Below are 25357 nucleotides of genomic sequence, written 5' to 3' on the forward strand. Positions count from 1 at the left end.
TGAAATCACCATGATAAGTCTGGTCAATATCTGTCGCCATGCATACTTAACACATTTTTTTTCTTGTCATGAGAACTTTCAGGATCTACTTTGAGCAACTTTCCAATGTGCAATACAGTGTTACTAATTGTAGTCACCATGTTGTGTGTTGCATTCCCAGGACTTGTTTATAACTGGAAGTTTGTACCTTTGACCCTCTTCACCCATTTTGGCCACTCATACCACCAGAAATTTATTCATTTTGTTCCATAATGATGAACATTTAGGTTGTTTCTGCTTTTATGTTGTTAGTAGTGGTTTAGTTCTAATGTAAGGGATTTGGAATCAGTTACTGGTCCTGAAGTGTTTAAAAAAAATATAAGACTTCCAGAGGAACATAAACATTACTGGGATATGAGAGGATATATGTGTATAATTTGGATTTTTTTGCTCACAGTTGGCAAACTTTTATGAAGTTGTGAAGAACAGAAGAGCTTATGGCCCTTCTACTTTATGTCTTATGAAATATTTTGCAGCATTTCAGAAGCTCTTCTGTACTGCCTTGCTATCTAACCTCTCTTTTCTACATTTTTCTATTTCCCAACTGCATAGGTGTCAAAGGGGTTAGAAGAAAGCAGACTGTCTCTTTATTCTTCTCTTGTGATAACAGCGTCATCCCATGTTTTTCTTTAGTTACATTGACTGCTAATCCGTACGTAATTATGAGGAGCCATGTCCTGTCAACTAAATTTATTTTTAAGTTCTTAGGTCCAAGCAGGCACGCTAAGTATTTCAGGGTTCAGTCCTGAAAAGGAGCTAGCAGAATGGGAACTGTGAGGACCAAGGGTAGCTGGTGGTGCTGACTTCAGCAGCCCTGAGTCCTGGCCCTCCCTCTGTCCCAGGAGGAAGAGGAGGTAGAACGAGAAATCATAAAACAGGAAGAAAGTGTGGATCCTGACTACTGGGAGAAATTGCTGCGGCACCATTATGAGCAGCAGCAAGAAGATCTAGCCCGAAATCTGGGCAAAGGAAAAAGAATCCGTAAACAGGTCAACTACAATGATGGCTCCCAGGAGGACCGAGGTGTGTGTGGCCGGCCCCGCCCCCCACCCATGGGCCGTTCCACTAGAGCAGTGGGCCCCGCTCATCTGCCCTCTCTCCCTCCAGATTGGCAGGACGACCAGTCCGACAACCAGTCCGATTATTCAGTGGCCTCAGAGGAAGGTGATGAAGACTTTGATGAACGTTCAGAAGGTGAGAGCTGTGCCTTTCTGCTGGCTTTTTAAATATCGCTTTAACACTCTTTCCAATGTCACTCATGCATTCTTCTCTTCTTGCAGCTCCCCGCAGGCCCAGTCGTAAGGGCCTGCGGAATGATAAAGATAAGCCATTGCCTCCTCTGTTGGCCCGTGTTGGTGGAAATATTGAAGTAAGTGTCCTTTGAGTCTAAGGAGGGGTTGGGTGAGTGCTAGATATTTGGTCTTTGATGGAATAAGGCCTGCTCCCTCTCACCTACGCTCCTTCTTTCTCCAGGTACTTGGTTTTAATGCTCGTCAGCGAAAAGCCTTTCTTAATGCAATTATGCGATATGGGATGCCTCCTCAGGATGCTTTTACCACCCAGTGGCTTGTGAGAGATCTGCGAGGCAAATCAGAGAAAGAGTTCAAGTAAGTTGAGAGATGGAATGAATAATGTAGAGCAAGAGCTTTTATTCTTTCTTAATCTTTTTTTTTAAAGATTTTATTTATTTGAGAGAGAGAGAGGGACAGATAACAACAGAGAGAGAGTGAGAGAGAGCAAGGAGCCTGACGCAGGACTCGATCCCAGGACCCTGGGATCATGACCTGAGCTGAAGGCAGATGCTTAGCTGACTGAGCCACCCAGGCGCCCCAAGCAAGAGCTTTTGATCTCTGGTCAATCCATGGTATGAGTCCAGGCTCTGCAGGGGAATTGGCAGCTTCCTCTGTTGAGGTTGGCAGAAGTAGCTGTTAGTAATAGGATTCTTTGTGCTGGTAGCTTCCCTGGAGGGGAACCTAGGGCATGCTGTGGGATCTGGAGAGCCGGTCTTCAGTGCAATGACAGGCTTTATGTCAAGATGGAGCCAGAGTTGTTGTCTAGGATAAGTGGGAAAGATCTCATCTAGGAGTTGGCCTGATTGCTGTTTAACTCATTCCTCACTTCTTTTCTACAGGGCTTATGTATCTCTTTTCATGAGACATTTATGTGAGCCAGGAGCAGATGGGGCTGAGACCTTTGCTGATGGTGTCCCCCGAGAAGGCCTGTCTCGCCAGCATGTCCTTACTAGGATTGGTGTCATGTCCTTGATTCGAAAGAAGGTGAGCCCTGAGCCTCTCTGCCTTGTTCAGTTCCTAGGGGAAACTGGAGGGCCAACAGGAAAGGAGCCCAGAGCTGGAATCGGGTCTTCACCTTCTTGTCCCATTGCTACAGGTTCAGGAGTTTGAACATGTCAATGGGCGCTGGAGCATGCCTGAACTTGCTGAAGTAGAAGAAAACAAGAAAATGTCCCAGCCAGGGTCTCCTTCTCCAAAGACTCCTACACCCTCCACTCCAGGAGATACACAACCCAATACCCCTGCACCTGCCCCACCTGCTGGTAAGTCTGCCTGTATTGTCCTTTTCTGTCCTTGCCAGTGCTTTTTCTGCTCTCCTGTTCTCAGCTCTGACAGGGGAGTCTGGCAGGACACACAGCAGTCTCCCTCTCAGTTTAGGAGAGCCGTCCTAAGAGTAGGGCTGGCTCTTAAAGGCACGAGAGGACAATTTAAGATGAGACCAACTGAGAAGGCATGACCTTCTCTCTGATTTAGAACCTTCTTCCTAATTAATTGTCTTCTCCTGGTCTGCAGAGGATGGGATAAAAATAGAGGAGAATAGCCTCAAAGAAGAAGAGAGTGCAGAAGGAGAAAAGGAGGTTAAGTCTGCAGCCCCAGAGGCCACTGTTGAGGTAAGAGCTGGGGTGACTAGATGCCATACCGAGGATGAATGGGTAAGCCCATTCATCCTTTCGGTTGCTGGCCTATCTGCCTCAACTTCTGTATTTTTTCCTTTGAAGTGTACACAACCCCCTGCCCCTGCCTCAGAAGATGAAAAAGTCCTTGTTGAACCTCCTGAGGGAGAGGAGAAAGTAGAAAAGGCAGAGGTGAAGGAGAGAACAGAGGAACCGATGGAAACAGAGCCCAAAGGTATCCACATTTTCAAGTTCTTGCATCCAGATCCCTGTGAAACTCCTAGACTTCTAGCTGGGCTAAGGACTTGTCAGGAGGAAGTAATACACTGGAGAATCCTGCACCCCGGATTTTTTTTTTTTAAAGATTTATTTATTTGACAGACAGAGGTCACAAGTAGGTAGAGAGGCAGGCAGAGACAGAGAGAGAGGGAAGCAGGCTCCCTGCTGAGCAGAGAGCCCGATGCGGGGCTCGATCCCAAGACCCTGGGATCATGACTTGAGCCGAAGGCAGAGGCTTTAACACTGAGCCACACAGGCGCCCCGCACCCCTGATTTTAAATTGAGGGTTTTAATCCCTTAAGACATCTTTCATGACATTTTTCATTGAGATTTAGGGTTAAGATTGTTCCAGTTGCCTATGATGTGGGATGGAGGAGAACATTCTTCTTTTTTCCTTTCTTTTTTTTTTTTCCCAAGATTTTATTTTTAAGTAACCTCTACACCCATCTTGGGGCTCAGACTTATAACCCTGAGATAGGAGAGTCTTGCGCTCTACCTACTGAGACAGCCAGGCACCCCAGACCCTTCTTTATACACTCTCAATGCCATCTCTTCCCTCCAGGTGTTGCTGACGTGGAGAAGGTAGAGGAGAAGTCAGCAGTAGATCTGACCCCCATTGTGGTAGAGGACAAAGGTGGGTTTTTGGAGAAGCTGATTGTGATTAAAAAGGATTCTAAAACTAGATGCAAGGACTTTATCTCTGGGACACCACCCCCCTGACTTCTCCCCATCCACACCCCAAGAGCTATTTTATCCCAAGTTAAAAGACTCCCATCTGTCCCTTCGTATGATTATTATGGGCCAGTGGCGCCTTTTTCTGGGTTAGAGAAATACCTGTGTGGAGAGAGGGTGGAGGTGGCTGGATACTGAAAGTGTAGAATGCTGTGGGTAAGGGCCATAGTGCTATGCTTCTGCCTGGAGCTGACTTTTTTCCCCCGCATATCTGTAGAAGAGAAGAAAGAAGAAGAAGAGAAAAAAGAGGTGATGCTTCAGAATGGAGAGACCCCCAAGGACCTGAATGATGAGAAGCAGAAGAAAAATATTAAACAGCGTTTCATGTTCAACATCGCAGATGGTGGTTTTACTGGTATGACAGCGAGGGGCCAAGTGGGGTTAGAGGGTTCTGAAGTGAAATTAGGGTTCTAGTCTGCAGCCAAGGTACAAAGCCTCATCTCCCAGATGAAGGGGCTGCCAAGTTGGTTGCACGTTCTCCTGTCTCTGTGTTAGAAAGCCAGAGGTGTGCTCCTAAGATGGCATCTGTGAGGGACGCCTGGGTGGCTCAGTGGGTTAATAAACCTCTGCCTTCAGCTCAGGTCATGATCTCAGGGTCCTGGGAGCTTGAGCCCTACATTGGGCTCTTTGCTTGGCAGGGAGCTTGCTCCGCCCTCCCCCACTGCCTCTCTCTGCCTACTTGTGATCTCTGTCTGTCAAAAATTTAAGTAAAATCTTAAAAAAAAAAAAAAAAAAGGGGAAAGAAAAGATGGCATCTGTGGGGACAGGAATACATAGCTTTTGGAATTCTTACAGATATTGCCTTTCTTTTTCTCCCCAACCTTCCCCACATTCCTCTTCAGAGTTACACTCCCTTTGGCAGAATGAGGAGCGGGCAGCCACTGTCACCAAGAAGACTTATGAGATCTGGCATCGGCGGCATGACTACTGGCTGCTGGCTGGCATCATAAAGTATCCTTTGCCTGAGTCTGGGCTGAGGTTCTTGGTGAAGGGCTCTGACAGTACTACTGTGTGAGGTTCCTCCCTGGCTTGTTTTGTTTTTCCTGAACAACTTTCCAATAGCCATGGCTATGCCCGGTGGCAGGACATCCAGAATGACCCACGCTATGCTATCCTCAATGAGCCTTTCAAGGGTGAAATGAATCGTGGCAATTTCTTAGAGATCAAGAATAAGTTTCTAGCCCGAAGGTTCAAGGTGAGCAGGATGGGGAGGAATACGGTGTTAAAGTGACAGCCTTTGAAGTGCAGAAGGGACTATAGAGGAGGGAGGGAGTCTGTTCATGCAGAGGTGCTGTTTAGTGTCTGCTCCTGCGTATTTGACTTAACTCTTGGTGTTCTGTGAGAGGCTTTGCTCCCAAGTATCTTAAATTTTCGAAATCAAGACATGAAGGGGTGCCTGGTTGACTTAGTCTGGAGAGCATGACACCCTTGATCTCAGGGTATGAGTTTGAGCCCCGTGTTGGGGGTAGACATTACATAAAATAAATACATAAATATAAAAAAGAAAAGAAATCAAGACATACAGAGTTGAAAATTAACCAGCTCTTTAAGGGTGGAAGATGAACATGCCTAATGAATGAGACAGGTGAAGGGGTGTCTGGCTGGCTCAGTAGTGCATGCAACTGTGGATCTCAGGGTTGTGAGTGTGAACCCTACACTGGGCATGGAGCCTACTTAAATAAATGAAACCTAATAAGTGACGCAGCCGTGCAGTGGGTGTGTGAGGGGAATCCCTGTAGGTTAGTGTGTTCAGGAAAGATACAGAGGTGGGATCGAATTAGATCTCTGAAGAGGGAGGGCTGTTGTGGGCTAGTGGTACTTTTTTCTGGGTTTGAGAGCCCCTGGGTGGATGCAAAGAGGCGATGCAAAGGTAGAGCTTCTGTCTCAGAATCACCAGGGTTAGTAAACCCAGGACTGAGGGGAGTCTCAGTCTGGAATTCAGCAAATGCATGTTGAGGGCAGCTTGTGTGCAGACCATCAGAGTCGGATACCATGAAGACAAGACATGTGAGATTTAAGCTGAGTGTCACTGGGGGAATAAGAAATGTACATCATGTGCCAAGCAGTGAGTAACATAAGGATACAAAGACAAAGAAAGCATGGTGCCTGTTGTCAGGGAGCTTTTGGTTTAAGGTAGAGGCAAATGTGTGAGCAAATGCATGCCACTCTGTGTATTAGGAGAGATCCATAGGTGAGTTCTCCAAGGGGAATTTGGGGAGCCTGGAGAGAGCTCCCAAATGGCTTCATGGAAGATGGCATTGGAATGAAGTTTTGATTAATGTCCTAGAGATCGCTGGATAGAAGCAGAAGGTAGTTTGAACCAACAAGATTAAGCAGGGCAAAGGACCAAGGGCAACAGAACTTAGGGTGTTTGGAAGCAGCTGGTAGCCCAGTTGGGCTGTAGAAAACACTAGTGTTAGGTGATGGTGGCAGGTAGATTAGAGAGTGAGGTAAGGGCTAGAGATTAGTAGGTAGGTTTTTGACACCAGATAAGTGTTTGGACTTTACACTACGACCAAGGGAAATGGAAACAGAACACTCATGAGATTGTAGAACTATGCTATGGTCAAGAGAGGTAGTAAGGGCTGGCCTGTGATGCTGGTTTTAGAAAATGAAAAGGATAAGGTAAAGGAGACAAAATACCAACTAATTGATAAGATTTACTGCTGTGTTGTAGAGTCAGCAAACCTTTTCTATTAAAAGGCCAGATAACTCTTTCAAGCTTTGTGGGACACACATGTTGGAAATACTCTGTCGTAGTGTACAAGCAGACGCAGGTTCTAAAAGAAGAAGTATGAATGTGTTCCAATAAAACTTATTTGTTGACAAGAAAATTTGAACTTCATATATTTTTTGTAAAGTGTCACAAACTATTTTTATTTTTTCCATCCATTTAAAAATGTAAACAACAACAACAAAAAACCCCAAAACATTCTTAGCTCTTGGGCTATATAAAAACAGATGGTGGGCCAAATTTGGCCCACAGGCCATAGTTTATGGACTAATGATTTGACTACTAATGGATTTGAGATACAAAACTAAACTTTTGAGCCCAAGTCACTGAAAAAAATTATCATTGGCAGATCAGGGAAGTGAGGAGAGGGAGCAGAATAGTCTTAACTAATATCCTCCCACTGCCTTCCCCCCCACACCATAAACAAGTAGGATCAAAGAGTGATCAACTACATGAGTGGGATCAGAACACTCAGTGCTTGAAATACAGGTTCAGAAAGTATCAGATCCTTTGCACAGAGGGGCTGGCTGAACTGGGAGAGGAGAAATCACTTAAGGGAGTGCTTTAAAAGAACAGCAGCAAGCCAAGGGCTTGATGGTCCTGGAGAAGGCTCATAGTTTGGGACAGGAGGAGGCAGTTGGTGAAGGAGACAGGGTATGTAGATCGAAAGTAGATGCTTGGTCAGTCCGGGGAGAAATTACTCTGCTCAGTGGAGCACATCTTGTGCAGAAACAACAGCCCATTATTCTCATACTGTCCTATTTCCTGACCCCTAATGGCTTTATTGTCTTTAAGAAGCAGTGGATGGATACTTGAGCAAATTAAGTCTTATAACTTCTGAATCAACATTCTGTCTCTTGGAATATATTGCAAAGAACCTTTTACATAGCTCCGTCAGGTGACATGTGTAAGTGTTCATTGCAGTATGATTTTGGGGGGTGGGGCCCAGAGGTACCCTAGATGTTTGCCTGGGACATCAACTGGGAGTGTGGCTGGGTAGAATGTGGATTCGCATCATGGAGCATTTTAAGCAACAGAAGGAACAAAATAGATGTGTTACAACAACATAAATTGAACGTTCTGAAAAGATCTGAAGTGGGAAAAGGAGTAAGAGGCTTTTTATGTATACAGAACAACATTCTGAAAGTTAGAAATGTGCACACGAAACAAAACTCAGTCTTCAAGAACATTTGCACAAGGCCACACAGTAGGTATAGTAGAAGCATTGTCTGTTGGAGAAAGGAAGGACCGGGAATGAGATAATCAAAAGAAAAGAAGCAACAGAAGTACTTTTAAAAAGTGAAACAACTCAAATGATACGATGTGGTAGGTAAATCCATAAGATGGACTACCACGCAACCATAAAAATCATCTTTTATGAAGGGCAGTTATAACAAAGGAAGTTTTTAATACGGAACTTAGAGTGAAAACACAACAGGTATGTAGAGTGATCTCAGCTACATAAAAAATCTAGATGCAAGAGAAAACCTCAACATGTTAACAGTATCTGAGAGGTACAATTACTTAAGATAATACTTTTTTTATATACGATCTGTATTCTAGACTGAAATTTTAATCATTTTTGTATAAGCGAGTCCATAAGGGCAAAGAGTTTTAAAAACATAAACTTGCAAATGGGAGTAAACAAAGTAACGTGATGTTGAAGGGCTCGGGTGTTGGGGAGCCTTCGGTAGGGTTCTTCATAGATTGGGAGAGACCTATCAGAAATAAGCAAAGCAAGTGTCCGTGCAACTCCCCTCTCCTCTTCATCCTTCTCCAGCTTTTAGAACAAGCCCTGGTGATCGAGGAACAGCTGCGTCGGGCAGCTTACCTGAACATGTCAGAGGACCCCTCTCACCCCTCCATGGCCCTAAACACACGCTTTGCTGAGGTGGAGTGTTTGGCGGAGAGTCACCAGCACCTGTCCAAGGAGTCAATGGCAGGAAACAAGCCAGCCAATGCGGTCCTGCACAAAGGTAGCCAGTGGCTCCCCTGCCTCCTGCTGACTCAGCCTTCCTCTGCTACCTGTCCCCAACAGAGAGTTACTTCTGATTTCCAAACCTTCTTCAGAGCCCCTGTCTGGGCACTTAGGATGTGCTGGGGATCTTTGCCTTCTTCCTCGGAAAGCTAATGTCTTAGAGGCAATCGAAGACAGTAGTTCTTTGCCTCTTTTGACTCAATGTATTCAAGTTCTTGGAGATGGAAAGCAAAGCAGAATAATACAGTGCTATCTGGGATACTGTAGAGGTAACTTCTGGTAATTTCAGATCCCAAATTCTAGACCCCTTTCAACATTTCTAATTAAATGCTGAGGGTGGGTGGAGGGTGAAATGAGAAAAAGAAGGCTGGTTCAAAGGAAGGAGAAGACGGCTCTGAAAGCAAAAATGGTGAGAAAAGGGAACAACGGAAATCTTTCAAGGAGGGGAGAAAATAGTGACTGTAGGGGGCAAGGTACAGTGAGGATTAGGGGGTGTAACACTGTATAGCATCATGGACAGCTGGAACTGTAACAGGAGGAGGAGGAATGTGAGTGTGGCCGAGGCAGGTCAGGTGACTCAGTGGCCAAAAAATACCGCAGCACTCCAGCATATCACTTGCTGGGTCACTGAGAAGTAATGAGGGGCTGGGTTCTCTCCGTAAGAAGAATCTTAGCCTTGACCACCACAGCTCACCACCTGTTTTTTTTTCCCCCTCTGCAGTTCTGAAACAGCTAGAAGAACTGCTGAGTGACATGAAAGCCGATGTGACTCGACTCCCAGCTACTATTGCCCGGATTCCCCCAGTTGCCGTGAGGCTACAGATGTCAGAGCGTAACATCCTCAGCCGTCTGGCAAACCGAGCACCTGAACCTACTCCACAGCAGGTAGACCTTTTTCTTCTGGCTGGCTTTCAGCAGAGCCATTCTGGGACTTGTAACTTCGCTCTCTGCCCCGAGTTGTTTCTTACACTGGTGGGGTCTTACCAGGGAGTTCTCCTGGGATTGGGCGGTTTCCTGTGGTTTGGGATTCTGACTTCCTTGGCTCTTTTTCCTACAGGTGGCCCAACAGCAGTGAAGATTGGGATCGATGATACCACCTCCACCGCTGAGCAGTGACCTTCCTCATTTTCCCTTGCCCAGCTTCTCCCCTGGGGCCTGAGAGACCCTCTCCTTCCTTCTGCCCCATCTTCCATGTTGTAAAGGAACAGCCCCCAGCGCACTGGGGAAGGGGAGGGATCGAGGGGCACCGGTGCCCTTCCTGCTGGAGAGACAAGCAGCAGTAGCGCCGGCGCCATCTGCAGGGAGCTGGCGGGCTGGCCGCCTTCTGGGCCCTGGCTTCTCCCCACTGTAACACACAAACTGTTACACACAAACTGTTGTGGGTTCCCGCCAGGCTTGAAGAAAATGATCTGAATTTCTTCTTCCTTTTGGTTTTATTTTGTTGGTTTACTTTGTGTTTTCTTTTCTCCTTTTTGGGGGTATTCAGAGTGGGCCGGGCCCCTGGGCGAGACACAGCTACCTCTGTTGGCATCTTTTTAATACCAGGAACCCAGCGGCTCCAGCCACTGAGCAGCTAGAATGAAATAAAGTTGGAAAAAAAAAAAAAAAAAAAAGGAAAAGAACCAAAAGCATAAAAAACCACAGCAAATTTCTTGATGAAAATTGAAAATAAAAGTTTCCTTGTATTTTAGTGCTCTGGTTCAGTGTGGGTGTAGGTGCAGGTGGGTGAGTGTGTATGACAGCAGCGCTGGGGAATGTGTATCTGAAAACGAAGGGGGGTTCCCTTCTGTTCCAGTGCCCTACAGAGGAGCCATGTTGTGTGTGCACATGTCTTGCATGCTCTGGACCAAGGGTCCCACCACCTGGAAAGTGAGGGGCTCCAAAACTACGCCTGGGTGCATACCTGTACCACTGTTTAATGGCTTTGTGATCTAGGAAGTTAGCTTATCTGGGCTGTAGATTTCTCATAAAATAGCCCTTCCTCATAGAGTTGTGAAGATAGAACTAGTAACGCGGTTGGAAAAGTTTTTAACAGCTACTGAGCACCGCCTTAGTGCTGATTTGGAGGGCTGGAGTTGTTCGTTAGCTTGTGTGAAATTAAGACACAGGAGGTCTTCCTCCAGCCTCCAGGGATGGGAAGCCAGGCAGAGAACTTACTTGATGGGCTGAGCAGGGGTCTGTAGGGCCGAAGAATCGGGTTCCCTAATGAAAGGGTTGGGAGAAGGAGAATGTCCTGGGATTCCATGATCTTGAGACGATGTAGGGTGGAGCATGTCAGGAGGAAGGCCGCGATCTTAGGTACCAGTTTATCCCACTGAAGTCTGCAGTGAGGCAAGAACCCAAACGCTTTCCGGGACAGGCGGGGAAGTTGGAAACGGTTTTGTCGTCGTTGCTTTCTCCGCCCTGGGGGAGTGAGTGAAGCGGTCCGCCCCCCAATCTCCAGCGTCCCAGCCGCCAGCCCAGCGCGCGTCTCAAGCGAGCGTTCGTTCCGGGTTTGCGGCCACTTAAAAGCGACCGGAAGAGGCGGGGCGCGAGACGAGCGCGCCTCTGTGCGCCTGCGTGAAACGTTTCCTCGGCCTGTGGTGTCCGGACCCTAACCTCGGCGTGCACGTGGAGTGTTTCGCCGCTTACTGAGCGGGCGTCTTGTGTCTGGACCCTATTTCAGGTGAGCCGAGGCTTTGGGTGGGCGTGGAAGAAGTCGGGGACGGGTGTCTGCACCGATCCAGGCTGGGGCGTTGGGAGGCGGACGCAATGCAAATGGCGTGGGACCCAAAGGCCGGCTGGAGCGTGGAGTGGAGCTTTGGTCATACCATGGTGGGCATCGGGGGGTGCTGAGTCGAGGTTCGAAGCGCTTCTCTTTCCCATTCTAATACGCTGAGTCTGCGGTGTCCGTTCCCCTTTCCCACACGCGTGACTCTATCCTCTCCCGTTTTTCTCTTGTCCAGTACTATGGGGCGCAAGTTGGACCCTACGAAGAAGGAGAAGCGCGGGCCGGGCCGTAAGGCCCGGAAACAAAAGGGTGCTGAGACTGAACTGGCAAGGTTCTTACCTGCAGGTAAGGGTTAGGCGTGCCCTCCCAGCCCCCACCCAGTTCTCCAGGTTTTGCATCATTGTTTCATCTGTATCACGTGCTCCTCCGTTTTTAGTTTCTTTGTACACTTTACTGTGTTGGAGTGGAATTTTCTTTGAATGAGTTATAAGGTTATACATTTGAAGAGAAACCAGAGTATATTGTATGAGTTACTAGAAAGTTAGTATGAATGGAGGCACCGGGATGGTTCCGTGGGTTAAGCATCTCACTTTTGATTTCACCTCAGGTCATGACCTCAGGGTCCTGAGATTGAGTCCCTCTCTCACTCCCACTCCATGGGGAGTCGGCTTAAGATTCTCCCTCTAGGGCGCCTGGGTGCCTCAGTGGGTTAAAGCCTCTGCCTTCCGCTCAGGTCATGATCCCAGGGGTCCTGGGATTGAGTCCCCCATCGCGCTCTCTGCCTGGCGGGGGAGCCTACTTCCTTCTCTCTCTCTGCCTGCCTCTCTGCCTACTTGTGATCTCTGTCAAATAAATAAATAAATAAATAAATATTTAAAAAAAAAATATTCTCCCTCTACTTACCCAACACCTGCTTACTCTGTCTCAAAAAAACAAAAAAAAAATTTTTTTTTTTAAAGATTTTATTTATTTATTTGTCAGAGAGAGAGGAGCGAGAGTGAGCGCAGGCAGACAGAGTGGCAGGTAGAGGCAGAGGGAGAAGCAGGCTCCCTGCCAAGCAAGGAGCCCGATGTGGGACTCGATCCCAGGACGCTGGGATCATGACCTGGGCCGAAGGCAGCTGCTTAACCAACTGAGCCACCCAGGCGTCCCAAAAAAAAAAATTTTTTTTTTTTAATTAAAAAGATATTTAAGTATTGGGGCACCTGAGTAGCTCAGTGGGTTAAGCTTCTGCCTTCAGCTCAGGTCATGATCCCAGGGTTCTGGGATCGAGCTCTCTGCTCAGCTGGGAGCCTACTCACCCCCCCCCCCACTGTCTGTCTACTTGTGATATCTGTCTGTCAAATAAATAAATAAAAATCTTTTTAAAAAATACTTAAGTATGAATGAAACACTCACTGTCATCAGCACTTAGAAATTAGGGATAATGTAGCAGAGACCCAAATACCCATGCAAGGAAAGGTGCAGTTTAACACTGAAGGAGGTTAGTGGAGAATCTACACAGAGTTTGAAAAGTTGTTTTTTTTTTTAATTTTTTTTTTTTTATTTTTAAAGATTTTATTTATTTATTTGACAGAGAGAGATCACAAGTAGGCAGAGAGGCAGGCAGAGAGAGAGGAGGAAGCAGGCTCCCTGCTGAGCAGAGAGCCCAAAGCGGGGCTCGATCCCAGGACCCTGAGATCATGACCCGAGATGAAGGCAGCAGCTTAACCCACTGAGCCACCCAGGCGCCCCGAAAAGTTTTTTTTTATTCAAGAGAGCACAAGCCAGGGGGCGGGGCAGAGGGAGAGAAAGAAGCAGGCTTCTTGCTGATCAGGGAGCCGGATGTGGGGCTCCATCCCAGGACCCCAGGATCATGACCTGAGTCACCCAGGTGCTGGAGTTTAAAAATATTTTAATCTGGTTTTAGAAAATGGCTGACATTTTAGTAAGTGGAATTTGGGAAGGGAACAGACCAGTCACCATCACCAGCATTGTGGAGGAGGAGGGCAGGGGAAGACACAGATCTGGCTCCCATATGCTGAATAGTCTAGTGCATGGAAGGCTGGGTGGGAGAGAAGAGTGGACAGGTAGTTTGTCTTGGGCATTAATTAGATAGAAGATGCAGGTTTTTGAGATATTACAAAGTGCTGGGCACTGGGCACCTGGGTGGCTCATGGGTTAAGTGTTGGACTCTTTATATGGACTTAGGTCATGATCTCAGGGTTGTGGGATCAAGCTCTGTATTAGGCTCTGCACTCTGTGGGAAGTCTGCTTGAGGATTCTCTGCCTCTAACCCTTCCCCTGCTTTGCACACTCTCTTACTCTAAAATATAAATCTTTTATACTGAATCCTTTGGACCCATTGTGTCACCTCATTCTCTTGGTGCTCTGTGAGAGAGACATTGTTAAGGAAATGAATGCTCAGAGGTTAAGCAAGTTGGCCATGTAAGAGACAGGGCTGAGATTTGATAAGCTTTTTATTTCTTGGAGAATGTATGGAAAACAGCAGTTATAAAGGTAAAAATCTGTGGTCGATTACTGATTAAGTTGAGAGCAGAGGAAAGCAGAAGAAAAAACAATTTTGTTTGTTAACGGAAATCCATTTATCATAGACTTAGCAATGTTTGAAATGGTGGAAGTTCTGCTGGTCTTTGAATTCCTTCAGTCTTCTGATCGCAGAGTCGACTGCTGCAGCAAAAGTGGTGGGGTAGGTCCAGGCACCGCTGGCTCCCATCTTTTTGCAGGATCCACAGTGCAAAATACCCATAGCTCAGTATGTGGTGGCGTCCTTTTCTTTTGAGGATTTTATTTATTTATTTTAGAATGCAAGAGGGGGGCACAGAAAGAGAGGGACAGAGAGAATCTATGACCCTGAGATCACTACCTGATCCAAAATCAAGAGTCGGATGCCTAACCAACTGAGTGACCCAGGTGCCCACCATAGCTCAGTCGTTGCATTTTGGTTTTGCTGCAGAAGGAGCAAGTGTATCTGGCATGGTGGGTTATTTCAGTTTGTCTTCACCATTTTCCTGAGGGAGGAATCCTAACGGATCCCATATTTACCAACCCATCACCGATTCAGACCTTCTTGGTGGGTTTAGCCATGTTGCTGCCAACCAGGTCACTAGGTCCAAGGCCAGAGAGAAAAGATGAATTTTGAGTCTCTGTTGTTACCAGGATTATAGTATTGCTGTTTATTGAAATGAAAAGTCTGGAGGGAGGCCCAGTTCAGATTTGGTTGATGAACAACCACATAGTGAGCATCTCTTTTACACTTGTCATTCAGCTCCTTGTAAAGATCTGTGGAGCAAGTTATAATCTCCTTTTAATTAGTATATTAATTCTTTCCCCACTTTTCTTTTCTAATGTTCTTTTTCATTTTCCTTGTGATGTACTATTTGCTTTTTTTTTTTAAACACAGCTGGGGATGAAAATTCTAAGAGGCTGTCTAGTCGTGCTCGAAAAAGGTGAGTGTTATGTCCAGACTTCCATAGATTAAATTGGGATTGCTCATCTTTAGTCATGTAGTCACATGTGCTCATACTGATGGGAGGGGCTTTTTGGGGTCTCTCTCATTTCTGTGGCAGCCCTAGAGGTATGTTCCATTTCCTAACTCCTTACACTTTTTTAGGGCAGCCAAGAGGAGGTTGGGCTCTGCTGAAGCCGTTGAGACACATAAATTCCCTGGAGCCAAACCACTGCCTGGAAAACTACCCAAAGGTCAGTGAATATAGGAGATGTGTGCTACATGAGGAATCTTCTTGGCCGTGGGTACGGAAGGGCTTGCTGAGCATTTCTGGAGTGAAAGAAGCAGCCAGAGGACATTTCTAAGGGTAGAAAGTACAGGCTGCATCAGTGTGTGTGTGTGGCTGCCATCAGTCCAGAATTCTTCAAACCCTTAGGAGTCTCTGGAGGAGCTGTCCAGACACCTGGTAAGAAGGGAGCCCAGTTCTTACTTCATGCTACTCAAGGCAGGAAGCGTCCAGCACCAACCCTCAGCAGTGAGGAGGAAGAGGAGGAGGAAGAACCTGAAGAGGATGGTGTGCTGAACCAAGGGGACCTCTGGGGCTCCGAGGACAGTGATGCCGATAAGATAGATGACTATGGTGCTGGTTCCAACTCGGAGAACGAGGATGAAGATGAAGAGGTGAGGTTTAGCTCTAAGGGTATTCAGGAAAGTCCTTGCCGTTTAGTGTTTCCAGGTCCTTGAGATTATCCCTTAGTGTCAAGGATAAGCTGAGCAGAGAAAAGGGGTTTTTGTCTTCTGCCACTGTTTTCTTGTCACCTGTGTTGGCTTAGTATACTCGCAAGAGTAGAAAAACTGGGCGAGAGCATTTTGAAATCAAGGACACTCAGTGTTGGTGAGGACCTAGTCAGGTGGATACTTGAGTGCCCTGCTGTGGGGAATAGAAATGTGCACATGTTTTTTAATGAAGTGTCTGCTGTCTGAGAACCTTAGAGAGTTTCTTCCTTTTGACCTAGTAGTTCTGTTTCAGAAGACAATCCAGAATGTGGACAGAGATTTATTTACTGAGGTATAAGAAGTTAGGGGCACCGGGTTGGCACACGATAGAGCACACAACTCTTGATCTTGGGGTTGTAAGTTTGAGCCCCATGTTGCATGTAGAGATTACTTTTTTTAAAAAAAAGTTATTTGGGATGCCTGGGTGGCTCAGTTGGTTAAGCAGCTGCCTTCGGCTCAGGTCATGATCCCAGTGTCCTGGGATTGAGTCCCACATCGGGATCCTTGCTCCGCAGGGAGCCTGCTTCTCCCTCTGACTCTGCCTTCCACTCTGTCTGCCTGTGCTCACTCTCGCTCGCTCTCTCTCTGACAAATAAATAAATAAAATCTTAAAAAAAAGTTATTTTAGGGGTGCCTGGGTGACTCAGTGGGTTCAAACCTCTGCCTTCGGCTCAGGTTGTCGGCCCGGGGTCGTCGGCCCAGGGTCGTGGGATTGAGCCCCGCATCTGGTTCTCTGCTCAGCGGGGAGCCTGCTTCCTCCTCTCTCTCTGCCTGCCTCTCTCCCTACTTGTGATCTCTTTCAAATAAATAAATAAAAGCTTTTTTTTAAAAAAAGCTATTTTAAGTATTAATATACAATTAGCATATGAGTATGTTAGAAAAACTCAGGCAAGGGACACCTGGGTGGCTCAGTTGGTTACGCATCTGCCTTTGGCCTGGGTGAAGATTCCAGGGTCCTGTCCCACATCCAGGTCCTTGATCAGTAGGGAGTCTGCTTCTCCCTCTGCCTGCCCCTCCCCTGGCTTGTGCGTGTGCATGCTTGCACGCAGTCTCTTTCTCTGACAGATAAAGCAGTAAATAAGATCTTTAAAAAAAAAAAAAGACAGAAAACCTCAGGTGATACAAGGTTGTAATGTATAAAAAGGAAGTTCCCATTTGCACCCTTTCTCCCAGTCTGCCTTTTCTCCACAGAATTGCTCTTATAAGATTTTCAGGCACCCTGTGGACGATAATGCCCAAAACTCTGGAAACAGCCAAAGTCACAAATGCGCCCAAGTAAATTATAATTCCTTTACACACTAAGTCAATATTTGGCCGTCGTGTCTATGAAAATGCTGGTAATCTTTGAATGAGAAAAGGCAGGAAACAAACTTGAAAACACATCACAATTTTATTTTATTTTTTCAAAAGATTATTTATTTATTTGACAGACATAGATCACAAGTAGGCAGAGAGGCAGGCAGAGAGAGAGGAAGGGAAGCAGGCTCCCTGTCAAGCAGAGAGTCTGATGCGGGGCTCATCCCAGGACTGGGATCATGACCCAAGCCGAAGGCAGAGGCTTTAACCCACTGAGCCACCCAGGCGCCCAAGAGTAGAAGAGTTTTTGTTGGAGGCTATGGCATGGTTGGAGTCATGAATCAAATCAGGCCCAGACTTGTGTCTCCTTTAAAGTCCGGACACCTGAGGTGCCTGGGTGGCTCAGTGGGTTAAAGCCTCTGCCTTCAGCTCAGGTCATGATCCCAGGGTCTTGGGATCGAGCCCCATATTGGGCTCTCTGCTTGTCAGGGAGCCTGCTTCCTCCCCCCTCTCTCTCTGCCTGCCTCTCTGCCTACTTGTGATCTCTGTCTGTCAAATAAATAAATAAAATCTTTAAAAAATAAAAAAAAATTAAAAAAATAAAGTCCGCACAGCTTGACAAGGGATTAAGGACGGGAAAGTTGAGTAACACTGAGGAAGGGTCTGTGCTATGTGTTGTGCGCTCGCCTACGTGACTTCCCACATGCTCTTCCTACAGAAGGGAACAGCTTGGTCAGGGTCATGAGTTCTTAGTTGGTCCTTGTTGTTCCTATACCTCCCATAACCCTGGTTGATTGTCTTGCTAATGGCATTAGCCAAGACTACCTGGCATCACGTGGTTTGCTTGTAGTTAATGTAAACTTGTTATAGAAACTTGTGGCCATCTGACTAGATACTGATGTATTATTCCTCCTATTGTGGTCTGCCTTATAAATGCTTGTAAGATGTGGAATAAAATCGGCACTGTTGGACATCATCCTCGTTGTTCCTTCTGCCCCCATCTCTTTGTCTCTTAATTTCTTCTCACCATCCTCTTACCCTCACGTTTCCTGGTTGATTTGTTGCGCCAGCCGGGACAAGTTTTTATGAAAGCCTTGAATCTGTTACTTAGTTTCAACAACGGTCAGTATTTTGCCAGTCTTTTTTTTTTTTTTAAAGATTTTATTTATTTTATTTGACAGATAGAGATTACAAGTAGGCAGAGAGGCAGGCGGAGAGAGAGAGGAGGAAGCAGGCTCCCCGTTGAGCAGAGAGCCCGATGTGGGACTCGATCCCAGGACCCTGAGATCATGACCTGAGCCGAAGGCAGCGGCTTAACCCACTGAGCCACCCAGGCGCCCAGTATTTTGCCAGTCTTAAATTTGCTTCTTTAGGTTCCATACTTTTTTCTAAGGGTGTTACTTTTGCCTTCAGGAAACAATAAAACACAGAGAATTCTACCTGGGAGGGTGGAAGGGCAGGCTTTCCATTACTAGCCCCTTGTCTCTTTTTTCAGCTGCTGCCCATTGAGAGGGCTGCTCGGAAGCAAAAGGCCCAGGAAGCTGTGGCTGGGTAAGTTTTGGAAACTCTTAGGGTGGAGACCAGGCAGCAGCTAGGATGAAGAAATTGAGGGGGGAGCCAGTGTCTGTTTTCATCTATGAATCACTGTTTCTAAACCTGTTTTTAGGGGCCAGTGGAGTGAAGAGGAGACTGAGGAGGAGGAGGAGGAAGAGGAGAAAGGATCTCCTGAGTCAGGCCCCCAAAAGGATGACGAGACAGATGGGGGCTTACAGATCAATGTGGATGAGGAGGAGACCTTTGTGCTGCCCCCTGCTGGGGAGATGGAGCAGGATATCCTTCCAGTGCAGGGTGAGGGGTAGGGAGCAGATGCTTGGGAGAGCGTATTTCCAGGCCCTGGGACATCTTGAAACAGTTCCTTAACACATCCACATGCCCAGGCTCCAGACTTGCAACGAATTCACAAGCGCATCCAGGATATTGTAGGAGTGCTGCGTGATTTTGGGACTCAGCGGGAGGAGGGTCGGTCTCGTTCTGAGTATCTGCACCGGCTTCAGAAGGATCTAGCTACTTATTACTCCTATGGAGACTTTCTGCTTGGCAAGCTCATGGACCTCTTCCCTCTATCTGAGGTACTGAATTGCTAATCTAATGCCCTTTCTGTTTTTCTTTTCTTACTTTCTTTATTTGACACTGTGTGAGGAAGACAGTCAGCCTCCTTACTCTTTTGTCATCCGGCTGAGCTCCTTGATCAGCCTGACTTGCTTGCTGCCATTTTGCTTTCCCAGCTGGTGGAGTTCTTAGAAGCTAATGAGGTACCTCGGCCCATCACCCTCAGGACCAATACCTTGAAAACCCGGCGCCGAGACCTTGCTCAGGTGAGGGGTGGATTTTGAGATTTGTTTATCTCAGGGAGGTGTTGACTTCTAACCCTGGAGACACCCCTCTCTCACTTTGACGGCGATGGAGGGGGCATGAGGGGTGGAGTTGGGTCTTAGTAAACGTGTTCTTGGTACAGGCATGATTCAGAGGCAGACCAAGGAAGGCCTAGGGTCATGTTGGATTTATCTGGCTTGGGGCCCAGGATGACCTCTGTGAAGTGGGAAACTTGTCTCTTCAGCCTGTGCTCTCTGTAATAGGGTTGAGACACTGTTTCAGGATAAAATTTCTGCTGTCTCAGAACAAAATGGGAGTTGTCTGCCTTTTAGATCATTGAGGAGCTGGTGAAACTATGATTTCTGCACCCAGAAAAAGACATGATGCACGGGCACAAACAGTATTTTCAACTCATCGTTTCCAAGGGTTCAGGGACTCCATGTTAAAGACTGCCTACTGTTCTTTTTTTTTTTTTTTTAAGATTTTATTTATTTATTTGACACAGAGAGAGATCATAAGTAGGCAGAGAGAGAGGAAGGGAAGCAGGTTCCCTGCCGAGCAGAGAGCCCAGTGGGGGGCTCGATCCCAGGACTCTGAGATCATGACGTGAGCTGAAGGCAGAGGCTTTAACCCACTGAGCCACCCAGGTGACCCTGCCTGCTGTTCTGTGGCCATTGGTGTGGCCCGTGTATAGTCTTTTCTCTGGGTGCGACGTTGACCTACCTGGTTCTGATTTTTCATGTGCTACGTTATAGGATGGTAAGGGAGCTGAGCCTATTGGAAAATCAGAGTTCTGTTACAAGAAACAGAAGGATGGGAGCTGGTAGTCTGCTCCATTGGGATTGAGTTCAGACCTTAGGTTAGAGCCTGAGGCAAAGAGAGAGGACATCAGAGGATGGTATGGGTGAGGCTGTGGTCCAAGAGTCTGTGATGATTGTGTTGTACCTATAAGCTCTGGGAGTTGGATGCCACGGGCCTCAGTAGAACCACATTTTCATATTCCCACCCATTCTGGGTATAGGAGCCTGTGAGGTTTTAAAATCTTAATCTTTCTTATGTTCAGGCACTGATTAACCGTGGAGTTAACCTGGACCCCCTGGGCAAGTGGTCAAAGACTGGACTAGTGGTATATGATTCTTCTGTGCCCATTGGTAAGTGTTTTCTGCCCAGTGGCCTTTCTGCCCCTGCCCTTGTCCCAGCATGTCACAGATGGGTCGTCCTCCACAGGTGCTACCCCCGAGTACCTCGCTGGGCACTATATGCTTCAGGGAGCCTCCAGTATGCTGCCAGTCATGGCCTTAGCGCCCCAGGAGCACGAGCGGATCCTGGACATGTGTTGTGCCCCTGGAGGAAAGACCAGCTACATAGGTATGAGGTGGGCAGGCAGGGGTAGGAGCCATCTGGCTCTCTGCTTCTGGAAGTAAATGGTGTCGCTTACTCTCAAGTGCTCAGGAAAACAGTGCAGAGCAGCTCAGAGTGGTGAGGAGTGCAGGCTGTGGAGTCGGCCTGGGTTTCAGCCCCATGTGCCACCAACTGTCCATACAGCCTTGGACAAGCCCCTGATCTTACCATCTGTAAAATGGGGTAGCAGCTGTGCTTCAAAGAAGTAAGTTAATCTGTGGGACCCAAAAGATGCTCAGTAACAAATAACAAACCCACCAGCAGGCATGCTCATCAGTGGGTGCAGGTCGACAGATCTGTACAGTAGACAGGAGGCAGCTTACTGGGAGTGAAATGGCCTCGAAGAGGTGTGAGAATTCAGCTGTGGGTTCTTGGGCTAGAAAGTGGCTGGCAGACATGAGGCAGAGGAGCTGGCTGGTGAGCTCTGTGCCTCTCTGCCTTCAGCCCAGCTGATGAAGAACACAGGTGTGATTCTTGCCAATGATGCCAATGCCGAGCGGCTCAAGAGTGTCGTGGGTAATCTGCACCGGTTAGGAGTCACCAACACCATTATCAGCCACTACGACGGGCGCCAGTTCCCCAAGGTGTGGCCCCCCCTCTGTGTGTCTTCCTGCTTCCTGACCTCGCAGTGTTTAGACTTGCCCCTAGGAAGTAATGGTGCAGTGCAGATTGCCAAAAACACCTAATCAGCCTACCCTTTTCCCCCAGGTGGTGGGGGGCTTTGACCGAGTCCTTTTGGATGCTCCCTGTAGTGGCACTGGGGTCATCTCCAAAGACCCAGCTGTGAAGACTAACAAGGTGAGGAGTTGGGAGGTGAGGCCCAGAGTGGGGGTGGGGACAGCTGAGAGGTCTGCTGGGCCTTCCGGAGCTGGAAGGGGAGGTGGAGGAGCACACTAAGCAGTTAATAGTTCACCTCTTCTCCTGAGGCTGTCTTTTTGAAATCTTGACATCCTTGCATCGGTCTTTCCTTGGGACAGGATGAGAAGGACATCTTGCGCTGTGCTCACCTTCAGAAGGAGTTGCTCTTGAGTGCCATTGACTCTGTCAATGCGATGTCCAAGACGGGAGGCTACCTGGTCTACTGCACCTGCTCCATTATGGTGAGGCCTCTGTTGTGGTGGAGCTGAGGGGACAAGGGCTAGGAGGGTGTTTGCCCCTTAGAGCTCCCTTCAGCTCCAGCTCCGCTTTTCCTTCTCTTTCTGCCTCCCCTACGTATTCAGGTGGAAGAGAACGAGTGGGTAGTAGACTATGCCCTGAAAAAGAGGAACGTTCGGTTGGTGCCCACAGGTCTAGACTTTGGCCAGGAGGGTTTTACTCGCTTTCGAGAAAGGCGCTTCCACCCCACCTTGCGTTCTACCCGCCGGTTTTACCCTCACACCCACAATATGGATGGTTTCTTCATTGCTAAGTTCAAGAAATTCTCTAATTCTGTCCCCCAATCCCAAACAGGTAAGCGATCTGCTCTTTCTGCCCTTCATCACCACCTTTGCCCTTTCCACCTTTCAGGAGGCATATGACTGCAGGGAAGGGAGGGACTTTCGCTTTGCTTATCCCACCTTTGCATGCTTGGATGAGAGGCTTCTTTCATCCCAATTAGAATCGTTCCTGATCCTGGACCCCATCTGAGTATATGTGAAAGTACTTGTGCAGATGGGGACCTTTTGCTTGATTCTGCCAAGTGGCTGCAGTCTTTCAGCACTAAATGCATTCCCAATGCAGTTGTGGTTTGTTTTTCCTGTTTGGCCAAGGGCTGCCTTCCTGGTAACAGACCTCTGCTGGTCCAGCATTGTCAAGGTTGGCACAAGACTCTTCAGAACCATCAGCAGTTCTCTGAGCCCATCACACTAATTGCAAATCTTTTTCTCAGCCATCTTGAGTCTGGCCTGGATCTCAGAAGGGTGGGGTTTTCTGGAACAGGCTTGGTGGTTCTGCATGCTGGGATAGAACCCTAGGTTTAGTTGGAAGAGGGAGAGGCAAGTTTCTCTGAATACATACTGTGACTTACTGAGTTGATTTCTTTTTTTAAAGTTTATTCAAGTCATCTCTCCCAATGTGGGGCTTGAATTCATGACCTTGAGATCAAGAGTCACATGCTCTCCAGACTGAACCAGTCTGACACCCTCATATTCTTTTCTTTATTAATAATGTTCCTCACTAGAGTCACATCTGAACGTTAAGAGAAACCTTAAGAAGTGACAAAATTGGCTATAACTTCTTTTTGCCACTGTAACTTTAAAAGTATGTATTTAATGTCCTTTCTCATTTTTGCCTTCTTAGCCTATTTCTAGTTGGTGTGTGTGACTTCTTAATTTTCTTGCATCTCATCAAAATCCACATGAAAAAAAAAAATCCTGTCTTTTTTTTTTTTTTTTAAGATTTTATTTATTTATTTGACAGAGATCACAAGTAGGCAGAGAGGCAAGTGGAGAGAGGGGGAAGCAGGCTCTCTGCTCAGCAGAAAGCCCGATGTGGGGCTCTATCCCAGGACCCTGAGATCATGACCTGAGCCAAAGGCAGAGGCTCTTACCCACTGAACCACCCAGGCCCCCCAAAAATCCTGTCTTTAAAAAAGACAAAGCCAGGGCACCTGGGTGGCTCAGTGGGTTGAGCTGCTGCCTTCAGCTCAGGTCATGATCTCAGAGTCCTGGGATCGAGTCCCGCATCGGGCTCTCTGCTCGGCGGAGAGTCTGCTTCCCTCTCTCTCTATCTGCCTGCCTCTCCATCTACTTGTGATTTCTCTCTGTCAAATAAATAAATAAAATCTTTAAAAAAAAAAAAAAAAAAAGACAAAGCCAGGCACCTGGGTGGCTCAGTGGGTTAAGCCTCTGCCTTCGGCTCAGGTCATGATCTCAGGGTCCTGGGATCGAGCCCCACATCGGGCTCTCTGCTCAGCAGGGAGCCTGCTTCCTCCTCTCCCTGCCTGCCTCTCTGCCTACTTGTGATCTCTGTCAAATAAATAAATAAAATCTTCAAAAATAAATAAATAAATAAATAAAAATGAATAAAAAAGACAAAGCCTAGCACTTCACGTTTATTCAGGATTTACCTCCTGAGTCTCCTGTGACTTGCCCTCCTTAAGGGGACACAGCTTCCTCTGGAAACCTTGCCCAAGGATGAATAATGATCTCTTCTTCTTTCTCTCTTTTTTTTTTTAAGATTTTATTTATTTATTTATTTGACAGAGAGAGATCACAAGTAGGCAGAGAGGCAGGCAGAGAGAGAGGAGGAAGCAGGCTCCCTGCTGAGCAGAGAGCCCGATGCTGGGCTCGATCCCAGGACCCTGAGATCATGACCTGAGCCGAAGGCAGTGGCTTAACCCGCTGAGCCACCCAGGCGCCCCTCTCTCTTTTTTTTTAATCCCTTTCTCTTTATTATGAGGTTCAAATGTGACTTGGGTAAAGGCCAGGTGATACCAAGTAATTGGAATCTAGGTGGTCTGCTTTGAGGTGCTACCTGCCTACAAGGGCGCCGTTGGCTGACAGTAGTCAGGCACTTTCCTTACCTTAGACCTCAGCTTACTTCTTCCACTAATGATCAAATCTCAGTGATGACGCCCAGTTTCTTAAACCACATGTTTAATTTTAACCCAGGGAATTCTGGAGATTCTACCCCTGCAAACCTAGACTTGACTGAGGTGAAAGGTCAAGTGACCCCCAAGCCTGAGGGCAGCAGCCAGCCTGCCAAGAAGGCAAGAGTGGCTGTGAACGCAAAGCAGCAGTTGCAGAAACAGAAACATCCCAAGAAGGCCTCTTTCCAGAAGCAGAATGGCATCTCCAAAGGTACAGACTCAGGATTGTCCACTGTATCTTGTGACACAAAGTTCCAAGCTCCTTCCAAGGTCCAGGACAGTAGTCAGCCAGCTCCAGAAGCTGAAGTGATGAAGGGACCAAAGGTGACTAAGAAGCTAAAGCAAAAGTCAGCTACCCTGCTGTCCTCCAAGAAAGTTGCCTTCCGGAAGCAGAATGGTCCTCTTAAGGGCACCAGCAACAAATTGCCTGTGCTATCCCTTTCCACGACCCAGGCCACTGTCAAGCCTGAGGACTGTGATCCGCCCCTTCGAAACACCAAAGGGGCTGAGAACGTAAAGCAGCAGTTGCCTTCCAAGAGAGCTGCCTTCCAGAAACAGAATGGCACCCCCAAGGGACCTGAGACTTCCACCATGTCCCTCCTTGGTTCCAGCCGGCCCCCACCAGCAAAGAGGAGGAAATCTCAGTCCAGAGGCAGCAGTTGTCCAGTGTTGTCTAAGATGAATGGTTGAAACTAGACTGGGATGGCTCACTGCTGTTGGCACTGGGTTGGAACTTTTTAACCAACTGAGCCACCCAGGCACTCCATTGGGTTGGAACTTTTTACCTCTGTGAGGTTGGCATCCCCATTGTGCATGTGAAATCTAATACACGTTTTATAATCTCTGTTCACTGTGTGTTTTTTGAGGGGACTGGATTCTCGCTTTGCTGCTTTAAAAGTAGTGGTGGGAGGGTGGGATAGGGCCCCCTCTGAAGAGAGGAAGCAGTGTGGTATCCTGAGAAATCCATTTCAGGCTCTTGGGCTCCCTTGGTCTCCTCAGGGTCCAGGGCGGGAGAGTCTTGGAGAGTCCTGGAGTCAGAGCTTAGGGTGTTCGGACTCTGGGGACCACAGGAGGGCAGTAGCGGTGTAGAGAGGATGGGCATCCTGCCACCAGAACC

General features: G+C 47.4%; 2 protein-coding genes and 1 non-coding gene across 11 annotated transcripts in view; all 3 read left to right on the plus strand.

Annotated features, from left to right (window-relative positions):
- Window positions 1-10280, plus strand: part of CHD4 (chromodomain helicase DNA binding protein 4) — a 29437-nt gene extending 19157 nt beyond the window's left edge. For 3 of the 8 annotated variants that reach the window (XM_013063551.2, XM_013063554.2, XM_013063553.2), the window contains exons 25-39: window positions 882-1062; window positions 1147-1233; window positions 1320-1408; window positions 1513-1646; window positions 2171-2315; window positions 2428-2593; window positions 2844-2941; window positions 3050-3179; window positions 3786-3857; window positions 4173-4310; window positions 4798-4906; window positions 5018-5150; window positions 8470-8668; window positions 9389-9552; window positions 9725-10280. In XM_013063551.2, the coding sequence (XP_012919005.1) occupies window positions 882-1062; window positions 1147-1233; window positions 1320-1408; window positions 1513-1646; window positions 2171-2315; window positions 2428-2593; window positions 2844-2941; window positions 3050-3179; window positions 3786-3857; window positions 4173-4310; window positions 4798-4906; window positions 5018-5150; window positions 8470-8668; window positions 9389-9552; window positions 9725-9742 (1863 nt within the window). In that variant the 3' untranslated portion in view covers window positions 9743-10280. Of the gene's footprint in view, window positions 1-881; window positions 1234-1319; window positions 1409-1512; window positions 1647-2170; window positions 2316-2427; window positions 2594-2843; window positions 2942-3049; window positions 3180-3785; window positions 3858-4172; window positions 4311-4797; window positions 4907-5017; window positions 5151-7487; window positions 7597-8469; window positions 8669-9388; window positions 9553-9724 lie in introns of those variants that run through there. The other 5 variants (XM_004766691.3, XM_004766692.3, XM_013063552.2 and 2 more) reach the window with 4 other exon arrangements.
- Window positions 2619-2758, plus strand: LOC123389681. The gene has a single exon (XR_006604311.1).
- Window positions 10281-11184: 904 nt separating the features above from the next.
- Window positions 11185-25084, plus strand: NOP2 (NOP2 nucleolar protein). Of its 2 annotated transcripts, none has more exons than XM_004766694.3 (16): window positions 11185-11332; window positions 11613-11722; window positions 14781-14826; window positions 14991-15079; window positions 15331-15506; window positions 18394-18449; window positions 18565-18728; window positions 18828-19027; window positions 19184-19273; window positions 20335-20422; window positions 20499-20639; window positions 21117-21256; window positions 21381-21470; window positions 21650-21772; window positions 21893-22121; window positions 24263-25084. In XM_004766694.3, the coding sequence occupies exons 2-16, from the start codon at window positions 11617-11619 to the stop codon at window positions 24928-24930; spliced, it is 2406 nt and encodes an 801-aa protein (XP_004766751.1). In that variant the 5' UTR covers window positions 11185-11332; window positions 11613-11616; the 3' UTR covers window positions 24931-25084. The 2 variants fall into 2 exon arrangements, with proteins under 2 accessions (XP_004766751.1, XP_004766750.1); XM_004766693.3 differs by having other exon boundaries at window positions 11188-11332; window positions 15262-15506.
- Window positions 25085-25357: the final 273 nt, after the last annotated feature.

The sequence above is a fragment of the Mustela putorius genome, unplaced genomic scaffold, assembly GCF_011764305.1.
Source record: "Mustela putorius furo isolate JIRA1106 unplaced genomic scaffold, ASM1176430v1.1 tig00003988_pilon_pilon_pilon, whole genome shotgun sequence".
In the NCBI taxonomy this organism is placed as follows: Eukaryota; Metazoa; Chordata; class Mammalia; order Carnivora; family Mustelidae; genus Mustela; species Mustela putorius.

What these genes read in the sequence shown, in the direction of transcription:
- NOP2 (XM_004766693.3), top strand. Translation starts at nt 11,617, where the DNA reads ATGGGGCGCAAGTTGGACCCTACGAAGAAGGAGAAGCGCGGGCCGGGC. An exon ending in GGCGCCGAGACCTTGCTCAG is followed by an intron (nt 19,274 to 20,334) that starts GTGAGGGGTGGA and finishes TCTTATGTTCAG; the next exon opens with GCACTGATTAACCGTGGAGT. An exon ending in ACTGCACCTGCTCCATTATG is followed by an intron (nt 21,773 to 21,892) that starts GTGAGGCCTCTG and finishes CTACGTATTCAG; the next exon opens with GTGGAAGAGAACGAGTGGGT.